This window comes from Etheostoma spectabile, chromosome 6 (assembly GCF_008692095.1).
Source record: "Etheostoma spectabile isolate EspeVRDwgs_2016 chromosome 6, UIUC_Espe_1.0, whole genome shotgun sequence".
NCBI lineage: Eukaryota > Metazoa > Chordata > Actinopteri > Perciformes > Percidae > Etheostoma > Etheostoma spectabile.
The window spans coordinates 18,520,553-18,534,029 of record NC_045738.1 but is presented as its reverse complement, the minus strand read 5'-3'; the positions used below and the strand labels follow the sequence as shown (position 1 = coordinate 18,534,029).

Genomic DNA, 13,477 nt, shown 5'->3' with positions numbered 1-13,477 from the left:
CTACATCAAGGATTTTTTTTTTTTTACATTGATAAAGAATCAATTGACAAGTCCTAATGAGAAGGTCCAAATAACCTATTTCCTGGGAGGACTTCTGATCTCCTGATGCAATACGTAGGGTCAATAAGGAGTTTTTCTGTCTGAGCCCCAACCCTGGGGATCGTCCACCTCTTCTCCACATGTCGGGGTATTATTGAGCAAGACCCTGAACCCCAGTTACTCCCCATGGTTGGGCAAGTGGCTTCCAATTTAAACTGGATCAGTCACATTATCCAACCCTAACTAAGCTCAGTGTCTCATACTGATCCATTGTATGAATTGGTGCATTTCGGGCCTTTCAGAGACCTTCAGCTGCTCCCGGACACAGACATTATTTTCTTTGTGGAGCTTAATGTTGAGCTCCAGTTTTGTTTGGCCTTCTCTGCCTTTCAAAGGAGCAGAGTGTAGGATTTAGTGGCATCCTAGCGGTGCGGTTGCAGATTGTAACCAACTGAATATCTCTCCGCTTACCCCTTCCTTTCCAAGCGTGTAGGAGAAAGTACTAAAAACGTGAAAGGTCCTGGGCTACTGTAGAAACATGGCAGTGTGGATATGGGGGGGGGCTCATTCTAAGCTAACTAAGACACAACTATTCAAAGTTTCAGGTGATTATACACTAATGAAAACGTTAATATTATATTCCATTTCTGCCAATAAATCCCTCTAAATCCTACACACTGCTTCTTTTAAGGGTCCAATATGTAATACTGACAGCTAGTGTAAAATAGTTACTGTAGTGCAAATTCAAAATACTGGATTTTTGTGTCCCCCTCCTCCCCAGACTCAAAGTTCACGTTGGTTGCCAGAGACCGCAGCATTCAACAGTGTTGCTAGACGCTTGTCTCACATAGCCAGACGTTACTCCACAGCACAGCAGAGTAGCTAAGGTTAGATGCTGCAAATCCCCAGCAAAAGTTTTAACAAAGAACCTAAGAAGCTGTACTTTAAGTGTGCTCGCTGTTAATTTGTCCACAGCTCCCACCAAAGTGTCAGAGATGCTCCACCTGCCTGCTCAAAAGGCTTTGAGTTTAGGTGCACAGGCATCTAAAAGCTCAGTGATTGTTCCCTCTCAGAAGTCTTGGGCTCCTGGGCACAGAAGTAATGTCCTCTCTACTTTGCTTTTGTGAGTCATATCCTGTCAACCTTATGTTCTACCTAAATGCTCAAGACCTTATTCTCCCTCACAAAACTACCTCAAGCCTTTTCTTTCCTGACCTGCCTCTCAGAACAGAAATCCTTTTCTTTTATAAGCAGAAAGATTGCTCCGAGTCTGATGGCTGCCTTATGGCCGCCCTCCTTAGCCCTGCACTTGTAAACCAGCCTGTGGGTTGAATTATTATCTTTGGAGCAACATTTTGTTCATTTATGGGTTCATCTGATCCTGTTTCACACTTTGCATTTAATTTTCGTGCTCAAATAAATGTAAATTGGTACATTCAGAATGTTTGTTGTTGTGCTAATACCTTGGAACGAGCCAATAAATATGGCAATTCTTTCTCATTGCTGAGCTGATTACAGACATCTGTGCTTCATTACTCAGTGATCACTGCCTCACTGGACTTGTCAGAACAGGTATGGGTTTGTAAGCAGAGGCAGTTATATAACCTTTTTAAATAAATATCAGAAGGTGGATGATAGTCAGGGTAAAGATGCACCTCTTACAGGCCCTCAGACTCATTCCTCTGTACTTCTTCTCTAAGGAATTCCATTGAACTTATTCACCCATCTTCTTTTTGCTCCATGTAAATGCAAACAGGGGCTGGATTTTTTGCAAAAGCAATTGCATCGTCCTGCCCACTTTAACCTATTATGTGTTTTTCTTTCCTCCCCGCTGCGCCCACTGCTCTGCCGTCCATGTTTCTGCCAACTAGTGTGCTCTTCACCAATTGGTCCACCATGGCAACCCAGGGAATCTGGGGAGTCTGCTGGGGTCTGAAGTGAAGTAAATGGTTACTCTAACAACACCACATTTCAGTGCGCTCATCGTTCGCTTCAAGCCACCGCACATCTTAAAGCAACTTTTCCGAAAATGGTCTTTTCTTCGGCTCTGGCTCCAGTTGGAGTTTCTTTGTAGGTGGGGAAACCCCAAAGAAGCTGCTTAATGTCTGCTGCTTTTTGGACATCTCTGATCGTAGTTTACAAGCAACATTTCATGTGTAAGGTTAGATGAGAAGATCGGTCATGTACGCAAAGGCACGTAGTGAAACAAGTGACACTACACATTCCCGATTTTTGTCACGCATGCGTACCTGCGTACCAGTTATGTGCACCCCCTGCTCTTAGGGACTTGTCTTATGTTTTCAGTAAGGCATAATGGTCTGAAAAAGTCGTGACCTTCCAGCAGACAGATGGTAAAAGAGAACAAACGCCAGATGTGAAAAGGAAAACCTCTAAACAACTATCATTCTAAATTGTTGTATCATCAGACGGCTTTGTGTTTTGCTACACTTTCACCGTGCAGCTGAAACTGCTGTTTCACATGTGTTTTTTGTGTGGCTGAACTGTGTGTGTGTGTGTGTGTGTGTGTGTGTGTGAGTGACGCCGATATTTCACATGTCTGTGCTACAGAGCAGGCACTACGCTGACTCTCTGGTGGGACATTAACCTGCTCAGCGTATCCTTCCTGAGTCTGCTCAAACAACACACGCACAGAGACTGAATATCTGATCATAATGAACAGACAGGAAGTTCTCTTTGTGTGTGTGTGTGTGTTTGAGGTTGTTATATACATATGTTCCTGTGCATGTGTACAAGTGTACTTGTATAGGATTGTGTGTCAGGTGTTGTAAGTGTGTATGATATGATGATGTGTGTGCTGGTGCACCTGTGCGTTTTATGCGCATTACAGTATTAAATATCTATGTCTGTACGTGGGTGTGCATCTCCTTGTATCCTTTTACCTGTACTTTTTATTTATTAAAATAAGGCTTACATGTTTTATCTTTATGCTTCTAAAATACTGGGATGTTTTTTTTAATGGAGGTAGTAATAAGTTAAACTGATTTTTTTACCCCAAACTTGTTGGTAACTACTGTACAAAAACATGTTGTCTACCTTTTACAGTAGAGGGTTGTCACATAGCGAGGAGCTCTGAATGTGTTTTTTCTGGACAGAATGTTAAAAGAAAAAAAGATATTAAACACCAAGAAATTGTTTTATAAGCTGCTAATCATCCAGATTCTCTTATAAAATCAGTGAAACTACAGACTGGTGCTACTCAGTACTTTATTGTCACAGTGCTGGGGTACAGATACATTAAGTGAGCAGTACAAGTAGCTCCACGTTTAATCTTTGGATCAAACAGCATAACAGATATTTTGTAGGGTTTATTTTTCACCAATTTCGTCCGGGTGCAGTGAACTCAACCCCCTCTGGCTCTGCAGCCAGGTTAAAACAAAAAATGATTTTCCATCACAGTTCAGTCCAGTCCAGGTCTGGCGGACTGTAGGCAGCCATATGGAGAGGGAGCTCTGGAAACATCCCATTACAGGTCATATATCACACGTCTGACAGCAGCCATTCTGCCTTGTTTTCATTTCAATCACGAGTGCAGCTGCAGCTTCAGAGCAGCGAGGCTCTGCCATGTTAACCCGCTGAAGGCTGGATGATAGAAGTCGCCAGGGGCACCACAATGCACTCTGGATGTTGAATGTTTCTGCTTGGTGCTTTTTGTCCATCAACAGCACACACAATGACTCAGCACAGTGTGAAGTTGACCACGTCATTACATATATCTTTATGCTGGAGCTGAAGATTATTTAATATTTTTATATTTGACCATGTTTTAAGTTACTGGGGATGCCTTGAAAGTCAAGGTGAAAAAAAAAGTTTTTTCAAGCATTGTTGGCCTCTCCAATGGACGGGATACTGTATCTCTTAGTGCATGATACAATGGGAAGTGAAAGTTCAGCCAAATGCAGCATAAACAAAAGGTTTTATCTTCTTCGTTAACAACAAATGTCTATTGTAAAACATAATGCCTTTCAGGGCTTACGTAGAGTACTCTAGGGGTTTCGCAAGAATTTTCCTCTTTTCAGGCAGAAGATTTAGACTGGTGTTGACACCATCTTGAGACCCTAGAAGTCTGCATTAAACAGAGAACTCTTAATTTTTGTTTAGATAAACTAGTGTTTTTTGTATGGACAATTGAACCATATTTCATTTGGGATTGAGGACATCTGAATATTACAGTATATTCGACTTGAAATGCCTTTTTAAATGTCTAATCTGAATGTTTATTTTAAAATATGGAAACAACTTTGCTGTTTTTAGATCTAGGGCAATATAATACACCCAAGTGTTCTCAAGCTTTAATCATTTTTCTTGCTGCATAATGCAGTAAGATTAAAACGTAATTGAAACATCGTTTTTTAGGTATTCTTGTACAAGGTAGTTGAGCAGGGCTGTCATCGTTTCACATGTTGGAATAATGGAATGTTAGTACCAGATGCTTCAACTGAGTAGAGCACATCCACTTGAATAATCAGTTTCAGCAGCTAGAAAAAAAAACGTCCACACACTAATTCATCTGCTTCTTCTGTTTGGGTTTCTTGACAGCCTGACATCGTCACACAGCTAGCTAGCTGACATCGGCTACCTGAACACATGCATGGACAGACACCGGCTTCATGTCTTGTGAAAGATATGATACCTCATCAACAGTTACAAAGCAAGAGTGTGTCCCTCTCGCCAGAGCTAGGTCACCACCTGCAGGCACAACAGTCCTGTAAACTGTGTGCGAACAGTGCATCTATTCTCGTGACAGTTTATGGGACTGTTGTGACTCCAGTCACCTAATACAGCCAGCTTTATTCTGTTTTACTGCTTTTGGCTGGCTTGATTTTTTTTTTTTACGATTTAGAAATGTTACACTTACACTCAATGGAATTAATTTGATACGTCCCGTCCTACGTGGATCTTTACCATTAGTGGGATAAAAAACAACAACATAGAAGTTTGGCCAAAGTGTGGCGAAAAGCACAGCCAGTATCCTGAAGAATGATGTCCATATTGGACGATTCTGAACCTCACAATTTACATCCAACGCCAACATGCAGAAAGGGGTGTGCCGGTTATGGGGCGAAGCAGAAAGTGGAGGTCTGGGTGTAGATGGGTGTGTAGTACTTTCATTTAGGAGACCAAAGTGTGCGTCCCTTCACAAACCTGCAGGTAACATTTCCCTCTTATAACCCTTAATCACAATCACTCCCTAACTTCGACCCAGTGTAGTCCTACACATCTTTTACTTTACTAACTAAGACCTTCCCCTTAACCGGAACCACACAAACGTTGCCATTCGCAGGTACTGTAGAAAGTGAGAATATTAAGAACGTTGGTATGTGGCCCAGTGAGCTCAGTTGGTAGAACGTTGGTATTAGACTTATTCTTTTGCAGAATTGCCCAGTATTGATGCTTTTGTCTGGCGAGTAGTGTTATCATGAGTCTTAATGACCTTAGTGAACTTTGAGCTTAATTTGAATCTCACATGCTACCATGTTAAAGTTATTTAGAAGAAGTGTTGGACAGTGAAAGAGCTGTCTCCCTGAATGAGTAAAGCTCAACAAAGAGTCAGAGAAAATCTACAAAAGCCACATGTCCGTGGCTTTTTGTATTGCCACTCTTAACAAAGTACCTACTACCCAAAACAAAGTGAGTGTGAGTCGATCTGCTGAGATCTCTACTTTGGGAGCCGCTGCCGTCTGGCTGTAGTGCTTATTTGTAGACGATCAAACCCGCTTCCTTCCACTATGTAATCTGTCCCACATGGATTTCCTACAGAGTCCATTAAAATGCAGTGCAGTGGGACTGAATGAGGAGAGATGGGAACAGAGAAAAATAGGTGCCCTTCTTTTTCCTCAACATGCGGCTTTGATAAAAACTTCTGTCATGTTTTGGTCTGTTTGAGTGAATTGTGATTTGCAAGGTTCCTGCCAAGCCTCTCAATCCCAATCCGTCTCCAAGATAGACACAATTCAACTTTGTACATTTATAATCTTCCATCTGGTTTTCCTCCAATGAATTAAGACTTTTAGCCATCATGTTTAAATTGCACTGAGTGGATTTACCAGGAGCAGCAGGTTGCATGATGACTCTATCCAGTAAGTGCCAGTAGAAGCCAAATGTCAGTGTGATCTTTTCTTTGGGTCTTAGTGACTACACTACCCACAAACCCTAGTAAACCTGATGGAAAGGTTAATGTTACCAGACTGTAAAAAAAGAATTTGAATAAAATTGATAAATGTTTCAGTGCCGGTTTCAGTCTAAACCAGATTCCCAACTGGTGGGTTGGGACCCAAAAGTGGGACGTGGACCCTTTTTGGGGTGTATTTAATACGCATTCTGATTTTGGCGGACATGCGTCAGATACGTGCTGCAGTCTAGCGCCGTAGCTAGTATGGTAACCAACAGTTGGACAACGTTCAACGTTTACGTTCACGTTAGTTTGTCCAGAAGCAAGATGGTGAAACGCAAATATGACCCGGAGTATTTAAAATGTGGATTTTTGTACATTGAGGATAAAATTGTCTCATTTTGTGGCATTAATTATTTTACTGCAGTTTTGATATTTATTTATTTATTTTAGTCACTTTTGTCCATGCAGTAGTCATGTTCCTCCTCAGTTTCTTATTAATGTGCTCTGAAATGCACTTTACACATGTAAATATGTGTTGTTGTTTTTTAAAGATGACAAAAATTTGTTTTCGAAGGATATTTTTTGAAAAATGAATTTGCTTTGGTTTGAAGTCTATAAAAGTGGGTCGCGATTTAAAGACCATGGAACAATGTGGGTCACAGGGTTAGAACCCCTGGACTAAACAACCCTTGTATGTGTTTATTTATGTATACATGTACTGTATATTACCACGTGGAGTTGTAAGGTGGATGTTAATTGTAATGCTCTTTTTCGTGAACTATGAGATGGGGAAATTCACATTCATGATGAATATTGAAAAAGTTGCTCTGTTGTTGCTTTTGTGTCCTAATCTTTTGCCAGTGTAGTTTTGTTTAAGAAAATATGCTTCATTGCCTTATTACATTACAGTGTGTGCGTGCGTGCGTGCGTGCAAAGTATTCAGATCCTTTACTTTGACTAGCAATACCGGACTGTAAAAATATTAAATTGACTAAGTCCTGCTAGTAAAAAGTATGTACAGTATCATTTGCAAAATATATTTATTCTACCAAAGTAAAACTACTAAAAATGTAAAAAATAATTGAATTATTAATGATGTGTAAAAACATTTTTAGGTTGTTGCAATGTTGTGGTTGAGGTAATTCTGTTTGTGTAGTTCTATTGCATTGCTTAATATTTCATAAGCTCATCATATTTTTTTTCTATGTGAAAAGTAACTAGTAACTATAGCTGTCAGATAAATGTAGTAGAGTAGAAAGTATAATATTTTCCTATAAAATGTAGTGGAATAGAAGCAAGGAATACAGAGACACTTATGCCATATTACGATATCCAAAATCTAAGACGATATCTAGTCTCATATCACAATATCTATATAATATCGGAATATTGCCCAGCTCTAGGATCAGCAGTTAATCATCTCTTTAAAAGTATTAAGGACACCGGAGTTCATTGTTATTTTGCATCTTTCTATGGTGGAAAAACCATAAAAACATGCAAGTAATCAATACCACAGAAACATTCTCAATGTCAATTAAAAGTCCTGCATTTAAAGTGTATTAAAATTATCAGTAAAGTCTATTTAAAGTATTAAAAGTACTGTTAATACAAGAGGATGTCATTGTTATAATATTGGATTATCATCGATGATTGTGTAAGCAGCATTTTATTGCTGGCGTAGTGGAGCTCGTTTGAACTGCTTTATGTGCTGTTGGTTAGTTTGGGAGAGAATACACATTTTGGAAACGCATATTTCTTTCATGTAAAATCTCAATCTGTTAAGTAAGCTGTCACAGAAAGTGTGTTATAAAAGTTACAGTATTTTTCTCTGAAATGTAGTGAAGTAGAAGTACAGTATACAGAATCATCAAATAGAAACACTCAAGTAAAAGTTCCACAAAATGTCACTTATGTGCAGTACTTGAGTAAATGTCTATTGTTACAATTCACCACTGATCTGAATACTCTGGATACTATTCAATGTCTGGCAACAGTAAAAAGAAATGTTGGTACTTTAAGGATCAGGGCCACTAAAAAAAAACCTTGATAAGTTGTTTTCTTTGTCTCTTTGGGGAGGCGGCTGTCAGGTAGTGTGAAGTAAAAATGCAGAGCAAGGTCGATGATCTCTCTCTCTCTCTCTCTCTCTCTCTCTCTCTCTCTCTCTCTCTCTCTCGCTCCCTCTCAGAGGAAAACAGCTGCCATGTCCAGGAGGAAATGTTGATTTTCTTTCTTTTCCCATCAGGCTGTTTTGTCTGTGATGGACAGCGGTCTGCTTTTGGCTTGGGCTGCGATGTAGGATGCAGTTTATGGGCCAGAACGCCCCCCCCCCCCCCACACACCCCTTTCTCTCCCCCGATGCCGGTGACCCTTTTGACCCCATCGTGAGAGCATCATGGGAGAAGACCTGCTCCTTAACCCCTGAGCCCACTATCTATATCACCCTGAGACTGTAGGCGCTCACTGTTTTCTTTCAATTAGGGAGTCACGTTCACCTTGGCGTTCACCGGTCGAACATAAAACCTGTTTTCTTTTAAGGTTATGCTAATCCATCTCACTTTTGCCCAATGTAACATCTTGCAGCGTACTAGTTTGAGTAAGTGCATTCTTCTGTAGTCGGCCCGACATTAAAAGCAGCTGATACTGAGGAGGACGAGTATCCGATCAATAGTGCCAAAATATTCATATCACGCAATATGAACAGGACAGGTCAGGTATAGAGGTTTTCAAATTAAAGTGATGTAATAATGTAATACATCTTAATACATCTAAGTGAAGGAAACATTTTATTTTATTTTAGGAAATGTCCGAGTGAGCCTGGGATAAATCTGGCCATTTTGGAAACAATTTATATAATCAAATAGTTCCACAAATGCAAGAATAAAAAGTTCATGTTTAAAAAGCTACTGTTCTGTAGGTATAATACGTCACTTATCTCTATTAAAAGTGGTAGATCTTGAAGATATCTAGAATTGAAACAATTAGTTGATTAGTCAGAGAGGTAATCAACATTTGTTTTGGCAACATTTCACTGGTTCAAGCTTCTCAATATGAATTTGCTGGTTTATATGATCATATACTGAAAATATTTGAGTTTGAGCTGTTAACTTGTGCTCTGAGAAATGATAATGGGCTTTTACTTTTATATTTTTTTGTTTTTACTATTTTCTGATATTTTATTGACTGAACGATTAATCAGTTAATTGACAGATTGAATTTGAATCTAAATATATTCTCAAAACATTGGTTATTCATAATATTGACAGAGCATTTCATTACATGTCTACCTTTGTTCTCGAGCCGTGTGCTCGTTCCCACTTTCAACATCTTCTTCTTATCCGATTTTCAGCCTCGCCCGGAGAAAAGAGAATTGTCGTCTTTTAATGCTTAAACAAGACTTACTGTAACTACACTTCCACCTCAGCTTGTATGTCTTTCATTCTGAAGGACACACTGTATCTGATCCTAACCCCTTCTCTCTCTTGGTGTTGTGCAGGCCTTTGTCTCCCTCTCTCTGCTGTACTGGGCTCTGCAGGGCTTCTCTCAGCTGCTCAGCATCAAGAGGAAGGCCGACTGAGTCGAGACACGGAAAGAATCATCACACGCAGTCATGATTGTTGACATAATTCCATAGTAAAACATTTGAATCACCTGAAACATTGTGTACATACACATCTGTATATGGCCTCCATCAACGTCTGCTGTTTTCTATTGAAGACAAAGTCGTTGTTTTACCGTCTGCTTCATTCACTTTTTAACTGTTTATGTATAAAGTCTGTTTATGGCCAAAGCTTAATCATGTAAGTCAGCCAAAGGACATGGCAAGGTGCTTAACAGGTGCTCCATCAACTGATCCCTTTTATTCTTTCTTAAAACTAGCTTTGTTGTAACAGAGCTAGTTTACTTTCCACTTCCGGGATTGCTTTGTCAACGCTGGAAATTGTATTTTAATTGTTATATTGTTATGTAAATATGTAATTTTACTCCTTTTAGGGTGACTTTTACTATCTGTCTAGGGACTGCAGATGAAATATAGCCTTTTGGCTAACTCCGGCATATTGACAGAAATTTTCATTAATATGTGCTGTCCCTGTAATAAATACATAAAATTAAATTAAATTTAGCCGAATGTCCTTTACCTTCCGCTTTCTTTGTGTTGGCATTTTAAACTCCGGCAGATATATGAGGACTTTGCTGCTCCTCAGATCTCTGCAGACAGATAGCAACGTTATCTGTCCAACCAAAACAACATTTTTTTCCAAATGTCTCCATTTATGATTTCTCAAAACAATGCACACAGGCCAGAAAGAAAATAAAGACAAAATGTAACCCTGAATGCAGATTGTTTGTATGTTTTCTTCCTCCACATCTTGTGTGGGAGTGACAAACAATCCACAGCAGATGGTGCTGTTATCAACTGCCAAAAAGTCTTTTAAATCCACATGTTGTGTACAAGCGACACCTGCGTTCACTAAAAGTCACACATCAGTGTACTTGAGAGACATTAGGACGCATGTTGTACCGAGGTCGAGCAATAACTGCAAAAAAATCTGTTCTGAAAAATGAACTGATTAGAGTTTCAGATTTATGGCAGGGTAGGATTTAAGTGTGAAAATGTTAAATGATTTATGTATATGTTAATATAAGGTATTAAGTGTGAGATCGCTCTCCACACAGAGCATCGCAGTTAAATACATTGAAAAGTATGATATGATGATATGGTATGATATAAATATGTAAAAGTTGCTATTATGTAAATGGTTTTACTTCTTTGCTAAATTTTATATTGTGACATGCAAATGTAAAAATATCTATATTGGTGTGACATGTAGCGATCATTACGGCAACGTTGCATTATGTAGAATATACAGTATATGAATATTCATGATGTGTCCTGTGGTTTTGAAGAGAGCTTAGATGTATACAAAGGCGTCAGCTCCCTGTCAAAAAGGGCTTTCTGACAGCAAAAAGAGAAAGAGGTGAAAACATTCTAAATAAAGGCTAAATTACACATAAAAAAAAAATGATTCTTTTAATGGTTGGATGGATTTTTTTTTTATTTTAATGGTCCATTTTTAGTTGGCTAAAATCCATTTAGCTGCTGCCCCGGTCAACAGCAATAAGCTACATTGCTTAGCTTCGGTGTTGGTACTCTGCCATGCTGACTGTTACCTACTACAAGTAATACACTGAGGGCCCTATTTTAACGATCTAGCACACTGCTCGAAGCGCCTGGCGTTTAGGGCGAGTCGAAATCTACGTTTGCTAGTTTGATGTTTGAAAAAACATTTTTTAAAGAGGGTCCGAGCACATGGTTCAAAAGGGTTGTACTTGGGGTCTTCATTAATTCATAGGTGTGTTTTGGGCGTAACATGCAAATAAACTAACCAGAGTGTCGTCTCACATTCCCTTTAACAGCCATGGTTAGGTAGTTGCTATTATGATGACAGACTTTTGCATGTGTGTGTGTGTGTGTGTGCTGCTGCGTGTCCATTGTGTGTGTAACAAGCTGTGCACGAACTTAGGCACATTTTACTAATTCGCTGTCAAAAAATGAAATGCTGCGTTATAAACTTTAGACCAGCTTTTTGTTGGTCAATGGCGCGATCAGTTTCTGCTGCCGCAAGCTAGCAATACGCCAATAATTCACCTGAACACACCTCCTTGTAAGACCAGCATAGCCATGGGCGCAGGCGCATTTGATATTTAAACGACGTAGGCGCAGGATGAGAAATTTGAGTTGCGCATGCGTCGCTTTGCGACGAGTGACGAGACAACGGGAGACTTCTGTATTGTCAATTCAGTAAAAATGGACCTACTTAACGAAGTGTTTGTTAAGTCACTGCTGGCTACAAGCTAGCAGTCAAACACAACAAGGTTGTCACTTGAATGGCGTTTTGAGCTAACGTTAGCAATCAAAAAATCATAGATAGCTAAAACATGTTTGAAATGACTGCTAGCTTAGCTACAAGCTAGCAATCAAACACAACAAAGTCTGTCACTTGAATGGCGTTTTGAGCTAACGTTAGCAATTAAACAACAATAGATAGCTAAAACATGTTTGAAATGATTCCCATCTTCTATTATTGTTTGTAATGAGAAAAGTTTATTATTTCACAAATTTCAGTATGCCATGTTATGCTGTAAACCGTTTAAATCGGAGCATGCGCGACTCAAATCTGCACTCAACTTGCAGGGGAGTGACAGATACTTGTGTCGGTCTTTTTGCCGCGCTGCGCAAGGTGCAAGATAGGGCCATGGGTATGGAAAAGTACCTCATCCACCACTTTAAAAAAAAAACGGAACTATCCCTTTAAAAGCCAGCAACCGTTTGAACGGGACACCTGCTGTGACATCACTGATTAGGGTGTAGCCTGACGTTCAACATGCTCAGAGCTAAACCCATGAGGGGTCCACAGAGGATGCTTCAGCTTCTCTCTTTTTTCTTTTCACATTATTGTGTCTGTTTTTGACTTTAAAATTATTTTCTGCAACACACTCCGAGCCTTTTAGAGAAACTTCCCAGTTAAACCCATAGAAAATTGCAGAGGTTAGTCTCTGCTGTCCAAGCTAATGCTAACAGCTAATTGCAGGTCAGTCTGTCCTTCTTCTACTGTATACAAAAAGAAAATGGAGTAAAAGTTGGAAGCCCAACTTTCTCTCAACAGAGATTACCATTAAACAACATCACGATGTGAGTATCATGACTGGAATTACATTTCTGGTAAGTTTGTTCCTTTTGTGTTTAGCTAGCAGCACTTGCTAATGTCATTAGCTATACATGCTAATGAACAGACCAGAGGCTGATTATGTGTTTGCCTGATGGTTTCAGTATCATAAAGAGCAAGAGTTCACTGTGATTCAGTGTGGATTTGACCTTCCCACCTTCTCATACTCATGATTTTGGTAGGGGAAATTCGGCCTTTTGAATAGAAAAGTTAATGTAGAAAAGCATGATTAAACCACTACTCTAAATTGATGAACAAAACTTAATTGCAGGTCACAAAAGGATGCTTCCGACTCATCTGCCCCTCATGGCTTCAGGCTCCATAAAGTAAAATACAGTAGAAGCTTTGAGCTCAGTGTGATTCAGGGTGGATTCACCCGTAAAGGCATAAAGACCCGAAACTTTAGGGAGACATTAGTTGTTTGGGTAGCAAATTAAAGGAGCAGTATGTTGGATTTAGGGGGATTTATTGCCTATTATTATTATTATTGGCCCCGTGTTAACTTCCTGTCAGTTGATGTCATTTACATACATTGTGACAGGAACTCAATTTTGTCATACAGAGATTGGATGGCCCTGAG

At 39.6% G+C, this 13,477-nt stretch overlaps 2 protein-coding genes across 2 annotated transcripts in view; both read left to right on the top strand.

The window, feature by feature from the left end:
• Positions 1-10,269, top strand: part of agmo (alkylglycerol monooxygenase) — a 54,222-nt gene extending 43,953 nt beyond the window's left edge. The window contains exon 13 of the mRNA XM_032518150.1: positions 9,666-10,269. Coding sequence (XP_032374041.1) covers positions 9,666-9,746 — 81 coding nt within the window. The 3' untranslated portion in view covers positions 9,747-10,269. The remainder of the gene's footprint in view (positions 1-9,665) is intronic.
• A 2,306-nt stretch (positions 10,270-12,575) lies between these two features.
• The window catches only part of dgkb (diacylglycerol kinase, beta), a 92,540-nt gene continuing 91,638 nt past the window's right edge, over positions 12,576-13,477 (top strand). Inside the window, exon 1 of the mRNA XM_032518148.1 lies at positions 12,576-12,893. The gene's annotated coding sequence lies outside the window, so the exon portion shown is untranslated. The remainder of the gene's footprint in view (positions 12,894-13,477) is intronic.